At 30.0% G+C, this 20,750-nt stretch overlaps 2 protein-coding genes across 3 annotated transcripts; one reads left to right on the top strand and one right to left on the bottom strand.

The window, feature by feature from the left end:
• The first annotated feature begins 3,810 nt into the window (after window positions 1–3,810).
• LOC103832737 (late embryogenesis abundant protein 7) lies at window positions 3,811–8,505 on the top strand. Its single transcript, XM_009108804.2, is given in 4 exon segments — window positions 3,811–3,867; window positions 3,944–3,981; window positions 3,983–4,239; window positions 4,242–8,505. Coding segments are annotated over 4 exon segments (441 nt in total). The 3' UTR covers window positions 4,331–8,505.
• Window positions 8,506–14,097: 5,592 nt separating this feature from the next.
• On the bottom strand, window positions 14,098–17,048 carry LOC103832709 (acyl-protein thioesterase 1 homolog 1). Of its 2 annotated transcripts, none has more exons than XM_033276527.1 (9): window positions 16,592–17,048; window positions 16,296–16,407; window positions 15,633–15,669; window positions 15,466–15,535; window positions 15,245–15,349; window positions 15,005–15,155; window positions 14,850–14,932; window positions 14,595–14,666; window positions 14,098–14,495 (listed from the first exon to the last, which is right to left on the bottom strand). In XM_033276527.1, the coding sequence occupies exons 1-9, from the start codon at window positions 16,620–16,622 to the stop codon at window positions 14,407–14,409; spliced, it is 750 nt and encodes a 249-aa protein (XP_033132418.1). In that variant the 5' UTR covers window positions 16,623–17,048; the 3' UTR covers window positions 14,098–14,406. The 2 variants fall into 2 exon arrangements, with proteins under 2 accessions (XP_033132418.1, XP_009107020.1); XM_009108772.3 differs by having other exon boundaries at window positions 14,595–14,688; window positions 16,592–17,047.
• Between the last annotated feature and the right edge of the window lie 3,702 nt (window positions 17,049–20,750).

Raw genomic sequence — 20,750 nt, 5'->3', positions numbered from 1 at the left:
TAACACTATATAATTCAGCCTATTTTTAAGCCAAAATAATATTCTATACATCAACTCATAATTTCTTTAATGTACAAAAAACAATATTGTAACTAACAACAATATTTTACCTAAAGATTTTATTATTATTTTCTTAATACAGAAAACAACTTAAAAAAATAGTCATAACAAACGGATTAATATTAATGTACATATTTTTGGACCCAACATATTATCGAACATATGATGCATACCTTTGTATTACAAACTTAACAATGTTCATTGCACTTTTTAAGTGATATGTTATTCATGTATTTCTTGACTCTTTTTATGAAATGTTATCACAAATTTAATATCTGAAATTGAAAACTATATCAATACTAAAAATAATTGGTTTTATAATAATGTAAATTGATAATTGTAACTATGATATAAATATATGCAAGGAAAATTCATTTTTAATTTAAAATTGATAGCTTGTGTGTTAATGACAATGTTTTGAAAACCGAACAGGACACTGATTCAAACATTGCACCTGGGTCAATGGTCGGACCGGTTTAATCCGTTTAACCGCTTAATTTTAATTAATTTTAAATTAAGTAACTATATATATGTAAGTATAACTATAAATTAATTTAGATATAAAATTATATCAATGTTATATTTTAAAACTGATATGAAAAATAAAATGAAAAATTTAAAATTAAAACTAATTTATTTATATATGTAGTAGAAAACAATAATAAATTTTGATGAAATCTTATTAAAATTTGCAAATTTTTTTTTATTTTTTAACATGAATTTGCGAAAACTGGGTTTTAATATTGAACTAGGTCCGATTTAACTCAAATTCGGTTTTTAGCAGAACCAGTTAGAAGAGCGAGTCAGGATCCGACTGGTTCGATCGTACGGTCCGATCAGACTTTCAAAACATTGGTTAATACAGTTCAATAATTAAAATATATTTTTTTTAATAATAAATATCTTTACTACTAAAAACATACATATCATCTCTAAATCTATTTCAAACAAATCTCACACTATAAAAAATAATGAATAATAAAAACATTAAAAGTCAATAGTTATAATGTGAAACAAAAAATATTATACTAAATTTAAACTTTATTAAAGATTAAAAACCTCAAATCCGCGCTTTTTAAGCGCGGGTCAAAATTTAGTTAGTTATTACATCGGAAGATTTCCCAAAAAATCTAATTATGAAAGGTTGTTGGACCTATTTACTAGACTTAACTATTTTTTGGTCTCACTCTATATTTCTCTAACTATACACTAATCAATTACCTTATATTTCTCTAACTATAAAATAATCAATGCTCTTATTTAATACTCAACTTACTATAATATACCAAAGATTTATACATCAATATTATTAATTCAGAATCATTAATATATTTTACCCCTATTTTTCCTTGGAATATTACTTTTGTGCCACTAAACCTATTTAAAAAACAGATTATTTTATAACTGATTTAATAATCATACAACCCACGATCATTTTTCTTTTACAAAAGCAGTTACTATAAAAACATTTGGATTTATTGATAATTAAAGTCTGAACAATACCATACTTTTAATCAATATTAAATGTTTTATGACCCAAACTAACATAAAAACATGATGCAAGTACGGTTAACAGAAAGTTAAAAACATGATACCATTCGACGGTCAAAACATATTAACTTTCAATTACAATAAGAGAAATACTTCACAGTACAACAATAAGCTTAATTATATTTCAAAATTATAGCTTTTTCTTTGAAAACCTTCCTAGGTTATTTTTGTGATGAAAATCTTTTACAACTGGGTTTATTAGGAGAAAGGGTTTTGTATAAATATTTTCTGAGGAAATTATAGCATTTTTAGAATGATTTTTATGTTTAAATAAAATATATTATTTATTTTTAACATTTATAGGTAACTTAACTATACTCAACTTAATAATAATTTTATTTCTAAAACTCAAAAGTTTAATCTTAATATAGTCATTATAAAACCTATAAACTAGAATGTATAACATAAAAAAATGCAGTTTATTAAATTTTATATCTTAGTAAAATTTATATGAGAAATTTAATCAAATTTTGAAAAATATTATCATGTTATTTTAGATTTTTACCATGTCATCTGGTATAGATTCACGAGTTAATATGGGTTTTAGATTTTAAAGGATTTTAAATAATGAATTTTTATTAAATTGAAACTAGATTATATATGGTGACTGCGTTTACTGGTTTGACTGTGGATACCACTTATTGGTGTTTTGGTTCCTTTTAGTGGAAAATTAGACTGAATTTTGAGAACTTATTAAGATATTTTTTTTAATATTTGAAAAAAATATTTGAGTCATTTGTTTTTATTGGATAATTCAGCTTATAAATAGTATATTTAAGATATTTGGTTATTTAGAAATTACATATAATTAATATTTGTAGGTATATAATTTGTATTTTAAAAATTAAGGTATCTATTTATCTTGGTTCTAGAGATATATGATATGTTCGGTTATTTATAAATTTTGGTTCAAGTTTGGTTTCATTTTTTCAATTTGGTACGGGTTGATTATTCGGTTCCGAATAATATGGCCAAACTTATAAGCTATCTTATATAAAAATTTATATTAAAAATTATTAAATTCAAAAAATAAACCGGCGTTTTTTAAGCGCGGGTCAAAATCTAGTAACGCATTAAGTAATAAATCAATATTCATGAATGTGAGTCGCCAACTATCTAGGAATCATCCGTAACTCATTTTCATCATGACGTGGTAGATTTACATAGGTCGTCATCAAAACAAGAAATTGAGTATTAAATATTAAGGATATGTATCCCACATTAGAAAATCAATAGGACATTAAGCAATACATAAAGGGTTAGGGCCAATCCACTAATTGCCAATTAGTTTTAAGTTGGAATCCCATAATTAAACCCGAATCTAACATGGTATCATAGCCCAGATCCTATAAGTTAAACCCCTAATTAATATTAACCCTACCCGACCGGGTATATAGGTCGTAATTGACTCGCTCGACCGAGTATAACTGTCTTAAAAAAGTTTCCGAGATTTCTGGCCAATAAGAGCCATCATCTCCAGGAGGGGTATTAAGGGATATGTATCCCATATTGGAAAATCAATAGGACATTAAGTAATATATAAAGGGTTAGGGCCAATCTACTAATTGTCAATTGGTTTTAAGTTGGAAATCCATAATTAAACCCGAATCTAACATTAAACAATGTCACATCACTCCAAGTTTCGAACTCTTCGCCGAATCTCAGTTCAAACCATCATCTTTCATTTGTGGAAGCAGCGTAATAATGTCAACCACAACCAAATATCTCTCTCCACAGCTGTAGTTTTCTTCCTTGTTGACTGTGACATTGGGACCATCATCACTGCCAAACAAAGACGAAAGAACTTTGCCTCTCATGTTGATTTGGCTGAGATAACTGATCTTCACAGATCTTCTCCCTAGCTCTATTATGTTTTTCACCTTTTTGTCATAGTGGTGCTCTCTGATTTTGTAAATCTAACTCTTTCATTTATTTGAATATTAACAGTTTAGCAAAAAAAAGTTTCGAACTTCGTTGGTTTAACCTAATCACGACAGGTGGCTGCACATCGAGAGTCTGCAACACGTAGCTTGTTCTCGCACCGACCACGAGTTGCTATAAAATATGTCAAACGAAAGAGTTCAAGACAAAGCACAGACACACAGTTCAATCTTCAACACAGGTTCTTAGAAAAGGTTTGATCGTCCAATCAAGTTTTGTGTTCTATTGGTTTCAGAGAAAAAAAATCGAAGAGAAAAAATGACTTCTCATCAAGAAAAGAGTTACAAAGCTGGTGAAACCAGAGGCAAGACTCAGGTACTAAATAATTTATGTGCATTATATTGCATACTTCTTTTACCTAATTAACCTTGGTTTCAATATCGACTCTTAGGAGAAGACAGGGGAAGCTATGGGAATGATGAGGGAGAAGACAGGCAGCAAAGGACAAAACTCAAGGAGCAGGCCGGTCAACCCAAGAAAAGGCCCATGAAACAGCTCAATCAGCTAAAGACGAGACATCTCAAGGCGCACAAACAACTCAACAGAAAGCTCAAAAATCCAAGGACAAAACGGGAAGCTACATGTCGGAGACTGGAGAAGCAATCAAGAACAAGGCACAAGAAGCAGCAGAGTATACCAAAGAAACTGCAGAAGCTGGTAAGGATAAGACCGGTGGGTTTATGGGCCACATGGTGAGCAAGTGAAGCAAATGGAAATGGGAGCTACTGATGCAGTTAAGGACACTTTAGGGCTTGCTACTGATGAAGGAAACAAATAACATGTTTCTTCACGTCCAGCTACTATTACTACGACCACTACTCATGCGACACAGAGGCACTGATATGAATATTTGTTATTATGTTCTTGATTTTTATGTTTGTTTATTTTTGAATAAGTTTGTGTGTGTGATTCGGTTGACTCATTGTTGTTTATTCGGCTTCAATATACTTCTACCTATGATCTGTGGTGTTTAATCACAAGGAGACTAGGCCTGCAGCCGAAACGTACCTGGGAAGAAACGATGGCCTAGTTATTGTCTCTCCTTGCCTCAACTACTCTTACTAGGCTAACTCTCCTCGCCTGGCAAGCTATAATCTACTGGATTTGGATTGAGAGAAACGCTAGACTTCACTCCAACATCTTCAAACCGGTTGACTCCATCTTCTCTACCTTGGATCGTCAGCTAAGGACAAGACACAAAGCTTTCGACATGAAAATCCAAAAACCTCCTCCCAGATGCTTCAGACTTGGCTACGCTTCACTTGATTTTTTCAGGAACTGAATGACGACAAACTAAACTATGGGTTAGTAAATTATGGGGTTTGTAATGGGCAAGGCCCAATAACTATAACCTTCGGCTTGAAACTCTTTTTGTTTCTTTTGCCTTTATATATGAAAGCCTTTTTTTTAAAAAAAAAATACTTCTACGTAATATTTTTTTTTTGATAAAATGTGAAATTTATTGATCAGGTAGAAAGAATACGAATTTACAAATGCTATGGATACCTAAGGACATTTACAAGGCTGTATAATGAATGAACTCATATGATTTAAAGTGTAACTTCGAACCAATGTCTTCTCAAACCCTCCAACTTGTGACCCACCTTGTAATGGAGAGAGGTGATTCTATTCCTTATCCCCTTATCAATGATTCTCACTACTTGTTCTGCTGTTCGGATGCCAGTATTGTGTCTACGAGTATTCCTCTCCTTTCATACATTGTAGACACACGCTTGGAACAGCATTTTTATCAGGATCTTATCCATGATTTGCAAGTTGTTTCTGCACACAAACTGCAGCGTTGCCAACCAGTCAGGATCAGTCCTATTCCCAGTCAGTCGGTTTGCTAAAGTATCCCAAACTGTGAAGGAGAAAGGACATGCGAAGAACAGATGATCTATCGTCTCATCTCTTTCACCACATAGAGGACAACCTTGCTGTATTCCCCAAGCTCTCATTCTGTCTCCCGTTGATAGTCTATTGCGCACTGCCAACCAGACAATAAAGGAGAACCGTGGCACTCCTTGGCTAAACCAAACTCCTTTACTCCAAAACACAGCACTCTTCTTCTCTCTGATTTGATTCCAAGTTCGGGCAGTAGAGAAACTGGGTTTGTAATCATCATCTGAATGTTTCCAGAGCACCACATCTCTACCTTTTGAGTCGTGAGGGACCGGAGTATTTTAAATGCGATCATAGACGGCATGAAAAAATCGACCTCTATGCCCCCTAATGTTCCAGCCAGCTTGTGTAACAGCATCACAGACCCGAGCCTTACGAGCAACGCCAAGATGGCATATACCGACTTCCCCGGTGACTTCTATAACCTTGCCTTGCTTCAACCAATCATCAAACCAGAAAAAAGCAGTCTTGCCATCATGTATCTCATACCTGAGGAATTGGTAAGCCACTGAACGAAGCTTCAATAGCTTTCTCCACATCCATGATCCTCTCCCATTCTCCTTTATATCCCAAAAAGAGTTTTGGCGCAGCAGGTAATGCTGTATCCAAGACACCCAGAGAGAATCCTCGTTTGAAAATATCCTCCAGATGAGACCCAAAGCAAACACTCGTGATGAATCATGTAGCTTCCTTAACCCCAGCCCTCCTTCAGCTATAGGACAACATAGGTCATCCCATGCCACCTTAGCTTTGTGAGTCAGATTTGGAGAACCAGACCACAAGAATGCACTACACATACTCTCTATCTCAGTCAAACATGCCTTGGGAAGTATAAAAGCTTGACTCCAGAAGTTTACGATGCTCGAGATGATGGATTTAATCAATTGCAACCGCCCAGCATACGACAGACATTTGTTGCTCCAAAAAAGCATTCTTCCCCGCACCTTATCAAGCAACGACTCATAGTCCTGTCGTGTCATAGCCTTTGTATTTAAGGGCATACCTAAGTATCGCACTGGTAGAGTCCCAACCTTGATCCCAATGTCCGCAGCTTCAGTAAGTAGAGGGGTAACATCTTGTCCAGACGCAAATATGGATGACTTAGAAGCGTTAATGTAGAGTCCCGAAACACTCGTAAACTGTTCCATAACCTCCAAAACGCCTTGAAGGGAGTCTGTTGAACCATCAGTGAATACTAAGATATCATCCGCGTAGCTAAGATGCGTGAGCTTCACTTCTCGACATTGCGGATGATACTCAAACTTCTGTGCTTCAGCTGCCTTGTTTAACATCTTAGACAATACGTTGTTCAATATAACGTACAAGTAGGGCGAGAGGGAACAGCCCTGGCGAATCCCTCTAGCGCTTGTGAAAAAACCCTCAAGACTCCCATTGACATTCACCGAGAAAGCAGCCGTAGATATGCAGACCCTAATCCATAGAATAAACTGAGCAGGTAAACCTATTGCTTTCAGAACCGAAGTGATGAACGACCACTTGACCGTATCAAAAGCCTTCGAAATATCAAATTTTACTGTTGCTCAACTAGTCCGCGAGGTCTTATGATACCCATTCACCAGCTCTGAAGCTAGCAGAACATTCTCGAGTAGTAGTCTTCCTTTGATGAATGCAGTTTGATTAGGCTCAATAGCTTCCGGGAAGATTGCTTTGAGCCTACGAGCTAAGACTTTGGAGATGACTTTGTAAATCAGGTTGCAACAAGCGATTGGTCTGTAGTCCTTTATAGTCTGCGCCACCTCTGTTTTAGGGATGAGTGAGAGAATCGTTGCATTGATCCCCGTGGGTAAGAAACCAAACAAGAAGAATGATTGTACTGCTATGATGAATTCATCCCCAATGATGGGCCATGCAGCAACAAAAAACTCCTTCGTAAACCCATCAGGACCTGAAACTTTATCATTCGGCAAAGCATGTAGGGCAGATTTGATTTCCTCTCCCAAGACAGGAGCTACCAGTCCTGTAGACAGTACCAGTATCACACCTATAAGTAAGTAGATCCTGCAGCATTGGGTAAGAATCCTCGCCATTCCCCTGATCCTGAACCTGAAGAAACCGCTGAAAGTGTTGAACTGCTTCCTTCTTTATATCTGAGAGCTTGGTCAGAGTCTCTCCCGCCTCATTTACAAGCCGCTTAATAGTATTACGAGACGTTCTAGTCTGCACAGCTCTATGAAAAACAACTGTGTTCTGATCACCTGCACCCAACCATCTGATACAAGACTTCTGTCGAAAGAACTTCTCCTCTATACGAGCAAGTTTGTTCCATCTATCTGAAGCTACAGCTGCTGCGGCAAAGGTTGTAGGATTCGGGTCAAGCAGCACCTGATTCTGGCAGCAGCACATCTCGTCGAAAGCTTGCTTTGTTCGGCCTGGTAAGTCCCCGTAATGCGAATTGTTTATCATTCTCATATCATATTTAAGCAGCTTCAACTTCGCATGGAATCTAGACAGAGCTAGGCGCGAATGGAAAATGGGCTGAGTGGATTCCCAAACTCTTTTAACTGCCGGTAAGAACTCATTATGCTCAGTGAGGTAGTTCAAGAAACTTTTACGTAATATTTTGGTTATATTAGAAACTTATGTTTCAAGCTAATAATTAAATTTATATTTGATGTGATTCTGAATTTGACTAGTACACACATGATATTCTATTAGATTCTTTTTTATTTTGTTGACAAAAAAAAAGATTCTTTTTTATTTTACATAGCAAATTTTCTACTTATACCCTCATATTTTTTTTTCAATGTAGGGAATGCTATTATCTAGTTAAAGGTATAAATAATTTTGTACGATACATTATTTTACGCTTTTTATAACATTATGCGACTTTTTTTTCTATTTATACCATCATACTAGGTGTTTTCATGCACCATATGCAGCAATAAATTCTAAATTTAAATTATACTTAAAAATAATAATTTTTTAATGTTTTAGATTCTATTATTTTTGAAACCAATATTTTAATATAAATACTAATTTAGTTAAACATAAAATTAAGATAAAATAAATAATTTAATTTACTTAAAATTATATTTAAGGTATATTTAAATGCATAATTTAGGTAAATTTTATTTATTTATTTTGGTTAAGATATATTAAATTAACTTGTCTAAAATAAAAGAAAATCGATATAATTTTTTATATAATTATCAAAATATAAAACTAAACAGAATTTCTAAAATTTGTAGAGTCAAAAAGAAATAAATGATATTAGGATTAAAAATTTAAATTTAAAAAAAAATATTGTATATCATTTTGAAAATTTTTAATAATAAAAATTGTATGATTATAAAAATATGCTTAAATAATATTTCGAAATTTGTAAAAATTTTCATATTTTTACTATCATATTATTTAATGGCATATTTGAATAGATTTATTTTAATGCTGATTTATGAGTTATTACTATATTATCAAAAGTTACCAAAAACTAAAATTAACATTAAATGTAGTATGCTACATCACATTTAACCATAAGCTATGTCATCAATTCTAATATGTCATGTTATAATTTTCTGGTGAAAATGATTGTGAAAATGATGTGTTAAATTACTTCACAAATAATGTCTATGACACAGAATTCAAAGGCGGACAGTGTTGCACGCATTGCAAGGAAAAAACCATCGTTTGTCGTTCATATGGGTACAGAGCTACCGGGGTGGTTCGCAGAGTCTACATGAGTCTGCTTTGTTTGCTGAAAAAAAAAAATAATGTCTAGGAGATACCAGGGGTTATTTTTTCCAATGTAGTGAATGCTATTATCTAGTAAAAGGTATAAATAATTTTGTACGATACATTATTTTACGCTTTTTATAACATTATGCGACTTTTAGTAATTTGTTTTTGTTTCTGAATTTTTTTTGTTTCTGAAATTTTAGATCACACGTAAAGGTATATGTTTCGTGTGTAGATAAGATAATTCGTTTTAAGTATAGGTTGTATGAGATAATGAGATGATTTGTGTTGCTAAAAAAAGAAATAATGAGATGATTCATTTTTAAAATAAAAATTAAACAGAAACTTGATGAGATAATATAAGATTGAAGAAGAAAATGAGAGAAAGAGAGAGGTCTCAATGAAATATGTATAAAGTTATGGTACACTTATATACTATTAAAGCATAATTCCTTCTAGAATTTTGCCTGTGTTTTTTTTATAATTACTGTGCCATGACATTTTTTTAGCTTAACATAATTCATTAATGATCTAATTAGACACAAAATATTTATGGTACCCACAACCTAATCATTCACATTATTTTCTTACAATTAACTAGATTTTTTAACCGCGCTACGCGCGGATAAGATATTATATGTATTTTTCAATTCAAAAAAATAATGTATAATATTGTATTATATTATTTAAAGAATATAAATAAGACTACATAACATAAATATATTTTTTTTTATTTTCTTTATGGAAATCATTATGTTGTTTGATTGTTGTACTTGATTCACATATTTGCATAGATATTTGTGATAGATGAATAACTATATTTTTTATTATCAGTAAATAATATATATTTATTATGTAATATAAGAAAAATGAAATTATTTACTTTTTAACAAACTTGTCTCATGTTGGGGACTCGGTTATAGACATATCATATTCGAAAGAAACATTTTTACACTTATCAATCTTCTTAACAATCAAGAAACAATTCTGAATATCAAAACAATATCTCATACGATCTCTTTTTGGAATAACTGCTCTGAAAAAATTGAATTTATGCATCAAAAAGAACTGGAAATGGATGTGCATATGTGTTATCTAAGTCAGCTTTACAAAAAACTATTTATAGTTCATATATCATTTATGTCAATCCTATTTTTTTGTCCATCATTTCTTAAACATCTTGAAATAAGTAATACTAATTAATAATAAACTTTTGGCTCACAAAATAAAAATCAAAATTATCGCTTAATTTGTCTAACTGATATATGTATTTCTCAATTCTAAAAAAATAATGTAGATTATTGTATTACATTATTTAAAGAATATAAAATATGACTATATAACATAAATATATTTTTCAAATTTTCTTTGTGGAAATCATTATGTTGTTTGATTGTTGTACTTGATTCACATATTTGCATAGATATTTGTGATAGATGAATAACTATATTTTTATTATCAGTAAATAATATATATTGATTATATAATATAAGAAAAATAAAATTATTTACTTTTTAAACAAACTTGTCTCATGTTGGGGACTCGGTTATAGACATATCATATTCGAAAGATACATTTTTACAATTATCAATCTTATTAACATTGAAAAAACAAATCTACATATCAAAACAATATCTCATACGATCTATTTGTGGAATAACTACTCTGAAGAAATTGAATTTAGGCATCAAAAAGAACTGAAAATAGATGTGCAGATATGTTATCTAAGTCAGCTTCACAAAGTACTATTCATAGTTCATATACCATTAATGTCCATCCTATTTTTTTTTCCACCATTTCTTAAACATCCTGAAATAACTAATACTAATTAATAATAAACTTTTTGCTGGAAAAAAAAATCAAATTTGTCTAATTATCGCTTAAATATTTTATTAATATGGTCTAAGAAGCTTTCAAGTGATATCATAGTTTAATTTATTAGTTTTTTTTGTTAATTTATAGAGTTTTTTGTATTTAAGATTTTTTTTCCATATTAAGCTTCTATTTCTTTCACAAAATTGATATATATATATATATATATATATATATGTCATAAAAATTACCATCAAATCAGTTTTACTTATTTATTATTTTGTTTTAACGAAAATACACTTTTAAAATAATTTAATTTAAAATAAAATTATAAATTAATTTGCTGTATTCTAACAATTTCATTGATTTAATTAATTTGCTTTGGTGGATAACTTAAAAAGTTTTCATATGAATCAGGGAAAGCAAGCTTATGTTGTTATATTATATTTATTTTGTGTATATAGAATCTATATATAATGCTATTGTAATAAAGAAAGAACATTATTTTTTTGTAACTTCAAAAAGATACATTATTACAATTTGAAATGAATCAAAATTGAATAAAATGGTAATTAAATATTTGTAAATCTAATTGTTTAGTTGGATACTCATGAAAAAAAAATCGATTGGTTAAACAAATGTTTCAAAATTTGTTGTGGTATTGTTTTGTCTATACATTATAAAATTTATTGAATTAATATATTTAATTATTGCATCATTAAATAATATTTTATTAAGACATTAGGGAAATATGTTTTGAGTTGTATTGTCAAAATTGTACAAAAATCTATGTTTTTTCATATTTGTAACTTCAAAAAGATACATTATGACAATTTGAAATTAATCAAAATTGAATAAAATGGTAATTAAATATTTGTAAATCTAATTTTTTTTTATCTTGTTTAGTTGGATTCTCATGAAAAAAAATCGATAGGTTAAACAAATGTTTCAAAATTTGTTGTGTTATTGTTTTGTCTATAAATTACAAAATTTATTGAATTAATATATTTAATTATTGCACCCTTAAATAATATTTTATTAAGACATTAGAGAAGTATGTTTTGAGTTGTTTTGTCAAAATTGTACAAAAATTTATGCTTTTTCATGTTTGTCACGAAAATTTATATGTTAAACTTACTTTTACAAAATTCTTAACTTTGTCACGAAAACAAAAATCTATGCTTTTTCATATTTGTCAACGTTCTCACACTTTCAAAGAATATATTAGCTTAGTCACTTACTTATTTTTTTTACAAAACAAAGTATCGGAATCTTGAAAGTTGAATTCATATTATTCTAAATGTACATAAGAGTTTGTGATTACATACTTAGTGGTTCTTGTATATGTATCCAAGAAAGTTTCAACGGCTTAGTGGTAACTTTCCTATATATATCATACTAACCCGAGTTCGATCCTCACTTTCGCATTGTTTTTTCATTTTTTACAAAAAATAAATGAGATGACATGGCAATTTCGGGCTTTTTGATTGGTTGATTTTTCTATCCTACGTGGACACCCTCTCCATGGCTTATATCCCCTTTTAGTATAGTACTAGGTAATAACCCGCGCCTTGCGCGGTATGTGATTATTAGTTTTGTTATTTTTAATAAAAATACATTAAATCTGTTTAATTTGGATATTGGCTCGGTTTTAAATTATTTTTTGGTTTATTTTGTTAGAATGTTTGATTTTTTAGTTTTTTTGGTAAAAACCAAAAATTATTATTATTTGTTTATTTTTATGTTATAAATTTTAGATAATCGTCATGTCGAACCAATGGTTTTATTTAATAGTTGGTAAACGGATAATAGTTCAAGAAAAAGAAAAGAAAATTATTAAGACTAATTATTTCACTACAATTTGGTCGGTAGTGAAAGAAGCATTAAGAAAAAAAATATTTCAACTTCCAAAAAAAAATAGATATTTCAGTAGTGGTAAATACTTATAAAGTGTTCACATCAAGGTGCACATGTATGTGTATGTAAAAGTATATAAAAATAAATGACAAATATATAAAGATATTGTTAATTTATATTAATGACATTTTTGTTCTAAATAATACATGAAAGATAAAATTAAAATTAATTAAAAAGTAAAAAGGCTTTGACATTAGTGAATTTTTTTATATAAGAAAATCAACTGTATCCGTAAATAGAGGTGGACACAGATCGAATATCCGAGTATTTGGAGACATTCATGTCGATTCAATCTTTAGCCACTTGGATAGTCGGTGATTATGATATCCGAAATGATTTAGAATTTTAAAGAATATCCGATTTGATCCGTAAATAAAATTTAAAAATTAATTGAAAATTTAATAATAACGTTTTATTACAAAAATAAAATATTATTTACTTTTAAAATTTTAATACCTAATTTAATAAATTTAATTTATAAAAATATTGTAAAACTTATATAAACTATAATATGTATAACATATATATAATTCTGTACATATATGTATATATATGCATATAATAGATCGAATTTGATAATCGCTCTTAAAAATATTGGGATTTGTGATTTGTTTTTCTTTAATTGTATTTTAGTAATTGATTTGCTTCGTAAAGTTACGGATATCTATATTTTTTTGTTCAATTCAAAATGGATAACGAATTGAATCAAAACTTATAAATATTTTGCTCAACTTTATCGGTAAACAATAAAAATAATATATATATAGTTTAGCTTTTGATTCGTTATTTGTTTTGATTCGAACCGAAAAATCCAAAGTTTTATTGGAACCATGCATGTGAGTTTTATATTAAAAAAATACAAAGTATATAGTGTGAACACATTTATGAATATAGTGTGAATGCATTAGCATATTTATTATCAAATCATTGTGAGGCTGCCACGTGTATATTATAGTGTGAATGGATTTATTACAATGTTTCTCCTTTAATATATAAGAGATAGATTTATGTCATCATTTAAATCATTAATTCTCATTTTTAAAAATGTGATTATATTTCTACCACAATATAGCTATACTGCCATGAGTAAACAAATTTTATAAAGCGTTAATCATCAAATACAAACATGTATAAGGGATTAAGAATATACATGGATTTTTTTGGTACAGCAATTAAGAAGTCTTTGGTTTTGATATGAAAAGACTTGGTAAACCCATAAAGAAAAAAAAGCATCAAAAACATTTTATTTATTATCAAGAATAAAACACGGACAAAAGAACGTCGAGCGACAAAATAAATCACAAAAAACAAAGAACCATGAACTATATACCCCAAGAAACCCACCCATTATACAATCTACTGTCTCAAGTTTTTTTTTTTTTTTTTTTTGAAAAAAGGCTTTCTACTGTCTCAAGTTTACACTAGTTTTTTATCATCCTCCCCACCAGTTCCTTTGCGTTCTCAGTTATTATTTTTTCTTTGCGGTCAACCATATCGCATACATAGCTAGATGCACCACAGTCTGTATTATTTAGCGTGAGCCCTCGAGACCGAGCCTCGTTGTGAGCCAGTGAACGACCTCATCCATTTCTTTGGGAACAGTATAGTGACCAAGTCTGCACATGGCATATACCCAAAACTCTTTATAAGTATGTTCAAACAAATGGTAACATCAAATTTATTTGCAACTCTTAAATTTTGTGAAGTTTAATCACCCTTGGTACGGCTTAAACACGGTTTGCCGAAATCCAGCCATGCCAAGAGACTGCGCAGATTTCTCTCCAAACCTATAAGGAACCACATCATCGGCTATGACACAAAACAATCAGTAAAGATCAGTTTTGAGTGGTCATTAATCAAATCAAAATATTTCTCTCTCTCTCTCTCTCTCTCTATATATATATATATATATATAGAGAGAGAGAGAGAGAGAGAGAGAGAGAGATTACGAAAGGACTTTTAACACATACCAATTCCATGTGTAAGTATGACTGGTAACGATGAAGCACGCCTTGCAGCTTCATACGAACTTTCTATTTTGTTCCTTATGCTCCTACAAAGTTAAGTTTATGTGAAAAAGAACTATGTAGCGTTAAGATAAAATAAGTAGGTTGAAGAATATTACTTCCAACCGGGAAGCCAGCCGCTGAGTCCTACAACAGCTCGTAGGTTTATAGGGTAACTGTGGCCAGTTCCATAGCGTCCAAGAGCATAGCAAGTGGCAGAATAGAGAGATATTGCTGCTCCCATGCTAAAACCTCCTATCCCCACTTTAACTATAAAATAAGAAATAACAATTTAAAGATTAGCTTGAAACCAAGGTAATGCAACTTATTATCTAAAATTAGGTACGTCTCTTGCTTACCATCAGCCGGTTCAGAGCACAAAAGGTTAGCAATATGTGAAGCTGATGCATCTAAACTTTCCATATCATCATGACCGTCTTCAGAAATTTCTCCAACATCAAACCCTGATTAATATACAGCTATTTATTCAGTTTCCAGTCCTTGTATGGCTTTAGAGACCTAAGAATGTTTATTGATGATTCCAAGCGAAATAAACTAGAAGAAAGCCAATAAATATTACATGCAGTGCAGGTAAATCCACCAAGACTTGAAACAGGACGCGTAGGAGCGGTCGGGCAAATCCATTTTATCTGTGAATGACGTAAAACTCCTTTCAGAAACTTCAGTGCAAAAAGACCTCAAAGTGATTTTGGCAGATTCATTAAATATATATTAACGGATTCTTACGTTTGGAAGATGCAAGCTTTCCATGAGCTGTGAAGAGCTGCAGACAAAACAGAGACATGGTGAGGAATGCTTGGCTTTTCAATGAATTTTGCTTAGATTAAAAATTATAGAATGTTATTTTTCATATGAAAAGAGCAAATTGTCTTGTTAACATTCTACCAGCAAGATAAAATAGAAACGTGTAATATGGTATAAACAATCTATATCTATTACAAACGTGAAATAAGTTAGCTAGTGGTCCGTCCACCCAGAGCCGTCAAATATGGTATATAGAACCTATATTTATTATAAACTTCAATGAACATATAAACTTAATATTCCTCCAATTAGATAAGACATTTGAGAGGAAAGGTACAATGAAAAATCTATTATTAGTTCTTTGCGGCGCCACAACATTTATTTACAAATAGATTTTCTTGAGGAAAAAATAGTTAAAAAGAAGAAGCACATATAAAAGTATAAAACTAGTATTAGAGAACATGCCAAAATTAAACTTTAGAAAAAAACATTCCCTTCCATTTAAATACACCCAAAAGCTGAAGCTTTTTCCAAGACACATTAATACTTAAGACAACAAGGAAAAGCTTTAAGCATGAGTTTAAGTCTTTTCTTTTTGGTTAAAAAGTTTAAGCCTCAAGAAGTTGATCATGTGAAGAGTGATACCTAGAGCCATTGTCTCCAAGACCATGAAGCCATACTAGAGTGGCTTGATGCTTTCCTTTAGGCCTCACGACATAAGTCCTTCCAAATTCATATCCCCTTGCATTTCTACTACCTTTAAAGATTTTACCAAATACAGAGTCAGTATCCAATTTCAAGGAGGTATTTTATTTCTTTATAGAATTAAAATAATCTCAAGTCTATGAAAATTATCTTAGAGAGAAACTAGATCACAACAAGCATCACTAAAGTTTCAAGAAAACATATAACATGAACAATCAAAAAGGGAGAAAACAAACCAGAACCCATGCTTTGATGAGAATAACTCATTGTTGTTGAACGGTATCCAAACTCACTACAGTTTTGTAATTTTTGTTTTGAGAGCCTTCAAGTTTCAAAATACAAACGATAACTGATGATAAATATATGAGAAGGCAATGTGTATTTATAACCAAATTAAAGGGATGATGTCGAAATGTGGAATAAAAGAAAAGAGGTGAATCTGAATCATTCACTATTGGATGCTTAATGTGTACAACAGCTAGCCAAAACTACTAGAAAGGGAACGGAAGGAAAAAGCTAGATGATTTACCCAGTATTAAAAAAAGAATTTTAGTTTGGTGTAATTGATGATTTACCCAGTATTAAAAAAAGAATTTTAGTTTTTTTCTTAATACAACAAAATAAATAAATATTTTGGGAAACATAAGGAATACTAAAACAGAGCAGAGAGCAAGCGGCAACAACTCATGAGAGAGAGAGAGAGAGAGAGAGAGAGAGAGAGAGAGAGAGAGAGAGAGAGAGAGAGAGAGAGAGAGAGAGAGAGAGAGAGAGAGAGAGAGAGAGAGAGAGAGAGAGAGAGAGAGAGAGAGAGAGAGAGATAGAGAGAGAGAGAGAGAGAGAGAGAGAGAGAGAGAGAGAGAGAATCAATGCCTTCTGGGCAATGGTGGAGAGGAAAATATTTTTTTCGTAGAAGAATATTAGTTGATCGTATAACTCAATAAATACTCGTTATCGGTTAAGAGTTCATTTAAGATTTTTTTTTCTCAATAAAGTTACAAAATTTCAATCATTTACCTATATATTATTAACTACTTATTCGTGCCAACATTATGTAGAAAGATTTATATCTCCTTACTTAGAAAATGTTGTGTTTTATCGGCGATTAGACGTTATGTTTATAATTTTAAACTGACAAAAACAGTATTAATGTGAGCTATATAGTTTGAGCTAATCATCGTTCATTATTTATAAAATCAAATAAATATATTTTGAGTTAAGTATTTGTAACAAAATTATTTATTGGCCAAAAAAGGAAAAAGCATATCAACACTACAAGGGCTTTGAATGTAGGACATGAGAAATGAAGAAGAAAAAGACATGCAGATAAGATTACATTTTGTTTACATTCATGTTTATAGATGCAGAACCAAAAAATATATATATATATATTCTGGATACAGATTTTTTTTTTGTTCCTTTAATTAATGTTTTGCATATATGAGAAGAAAAAGTCCGGGCCAAAGACAGAGGTCCAATGGTTGCTTTATATTTTTTTTAGTTAATTACCTATACATACTTTTCATTATCTTTTTTCATTCACTTTCAAACTAAAATTCTTTTACAATAAATTTTAGTGTTTTTCATTTTTATTTTATTTAATTAATTTTAGATAACTTTTATTAAATATAAAATGATATATTTTCTTGTGTTTAAATAGTTGAAAACAAATATTTTCAGGCTGTCTTTACATCCATTAACCATAATTCAAAAAAAAAGTATTTTTTAATTTGTTTCTTCATTAAATTATGAATAATATAGTATGTTCAAAATAAATTGTAGCTTATGTTCAGTAATAAACATAAAATACAATATGAGCAATAAAAGTACTCTATAATATTTTTTTAAGAAATCATTATATGGTGTAACTGTATAAAAATTTAAATTTCATTGTATTTAGTAAAATATAATGATTAGTATTTTTTGTTTTAGACATTTAACTGACATAATTAGTTTTTCAATATTCAATTAAATATAATAATACATAACTTTAGAATTTGTATTTTTTGTTTAGATAATGAATTTTAGTTATTTTACTTTTTCTAGTATTCAATCAAATATGATAATTAGTTAGTTTATTTTATAAATAATTATATATTTATTTAAAATAATTTGTCTGATGTGCATTATCGGCTTGATCTGCATTTGTTCTGCTTGATATGCATTTTCTATTTGATCTACGTTTTTCTGATCTGCATACCATTTGTTAGCAGATGAGATCTGCATGCTTTTTTACAAAAAAAAAAAAAAAAAATATTGAACTGAATGCAGATCTCCTGCTTAAACTGATTTTAAAGACACCAAAAGTTAATAGTGATTTTAGTGCGGGAGATCTACACTTCTCTAGCTACTCCATTCCCGCTACTCCATTCGAACACTAGTTCTAACTCAAATAAATCCGCCTCCAACACTTCATAAACTTGAAACATTAAGGCATTGTCCAAAAAAGAAAAAGAAGACAAATCTTATTCTTCAATCATTATTTGTGAAAAAGAGAGATGATTAATGGATGGTTGGGTACCGTTTAACTTGAAAGCTTCTGAGAAAAATCCAGCAAAAAAAATTTTAATTTGGAGATCTTGATTGCAATTATTGTTTTTTTTTTTCTTGAGTACTTGAATATCTATTAAAGATTCCGATCAATTGCAATGATGACACTAATGAAAAAAGCATAAGACCAACCTGGATTTCCAGTGGGGTGACCAAGTTCTTTATAAAAAAGACACAAAATTTTTTCATCAATTTCAACGCATTGTTCACTGATTTGTTATGTTTGCCATTGAAAATGGCTATGCCCAGTGCCCACCAATAGAATAAAAAACCTTTTGGATTTCCCTGTACAAGTCAGTGAGGAACGAGAGCATTATTGCTTCCTTTTAAAACATAGTGATTTTATCTATTAATAAAAAATCGCATAAAAATCTGCTAAATAGCATCCCCTAATATTTTAAACTTTGAAATTATTAACAAGCATATTAAACTTTCAAATTGACTTTTTATCATAAAAATCTTCAACTAAACTTTCAAATTGACTTTTTATCATAAAAATCTTCAACCTTACTTAATTATTCATCAAGTCTGAAAATGTGACACGGTGACATGTACATGAAGTGATGGTCAATTTTTTTTTAAATATATTTTTATTTATTTAATTATTAAGAAATAAAATAGGAAACATAAATAGAGAAAATTTTAAAATCAAACTAAAAAATATCTTAAAATTAAAAAGTATTTCATTTTAAAAAAAATGCAATTGTGTCGCAACTAAAAGGATAGTTTTTTTAAATATATAAAAGCTTCAAAATGTTTCCAAAAAAAACAAAAATGGAATATATCAACAATAACATGTTAGTGGTCCAGTGGTTAAACTTAACCTGGGAAGTCATGAATTCGAGTGCCGCTGGAATGTGATTATCTTGAGGGATCTTTGGGCCTAATATGGAGAAGTCTTCTAACGTGTGGCCACTGGTGGAATTTAAATGGGGTGATCAGCAGCCTTCTTTGATGCCTTGGCGGGCTCTCCGACTAAGCTCCAGTAGACGGTCATTGGCGATAATCGGATCCTCTCGAGGCTCCGGATACCAGAGTCATAAAAAAAAAAAACAATATTACTTTTTGTCATATCCTGATTAAGAATAAAAGTTTTCTTCATACCACCAATGATGATAGGTCAAAAATCATTATTATCCATATACGAGAAATTGCCATTGTTTCAAACATATCAACATATATCAATTTCAAACATATAAAAAATAAACGATTTAAAATTAGAAAATGTTACTCTTAATGGTAATATGACGCAAAGTGTTACTGATAATGATTAAATGTTCAAATTATTTGTTTAAAAATTTAGAGCTTTTATATAATTTTTCAGAATAAAAAATCTTATTTTAGATGATTTTTTTTTAAATGGCAACTTCTGACATATAGATAATAATGGTTATGACGCCATCGTCATTGGTAATATGACGAAAAATGTTATTTTTAATTGTGATATGACGAAATTTTTTATTGTTAACGCTGATTTGTTCAAAATTATTTGTTTTTGAAAAGTTTTTAAAGCCTTTTGTATGGTTTTTTTCTTAAAAAAAAAAAACAAAAAATCTTAATATTTTTGCAAAAATTGAGTTTAAAAAAAGAAAAACTTTTTAATTTTAATAATTTCTATTTATCAAAACAAATCGATTTCTTTAAATTTTTCTGTAGTTATCTAATTTTTGTTTATATTTCCTATTTTATTTCTTCTTAATTTATTTTATTTAGTAATAAAAATACACGTCATTTTATTTACTGGTCAAAACTTTATATTTTTGACTTGATGAAAAAATAAACCAAGTTGAAGATTTTTTATAATGCAAAGACCAATTTGAAGATTTAATATGCTAGTTAAACAATGCT

The sequence above is a fragment of the Brassica rapa genome, chromosome A08, assembly GCF_000309985.2.
Source record: "Brassica rapa cultivar Chiifu-401-42 chromosome A08, CAAS_Brap_v3.01, whole genome shotgun sequence".
NCBI classification, from domain to species: Eukaryota; Viridiplantae; Streptophyta; class Magnoliopsida; order Brassicales; family Brassicaceae; genus Brassica; species Brassica rapa.
The sequence above is the reverse complement of the archived record's forward strand: the minus strand, read 5'-3'. Positions and strand labels throughout refer to the sequence as shown.

Bases quoted from the DNA above. Each gene is read 5' to 3' on its own strand.
- LOC103832709 (XM_009108772.3), bottom strand. From the start codon at position 16,622: ATGAGTTATTCTCATCAAAGCATGGGTTCTG. The intron at 16,408-16,591 runs GTTTGTTTTCTC...AAATCTTTAAAG, and splicing joins TCATCAAAGCATGGGTTCTG to GTAGTAGAAATGCAAGGGGA. The intron at 15,156-15,244 runs GTAAGCAAGAGA...CTTATTTTATAG, and splicing joins GTGCTCTGAACCGGCTGATG to TTAAAGTGGGGATAGGAGGT.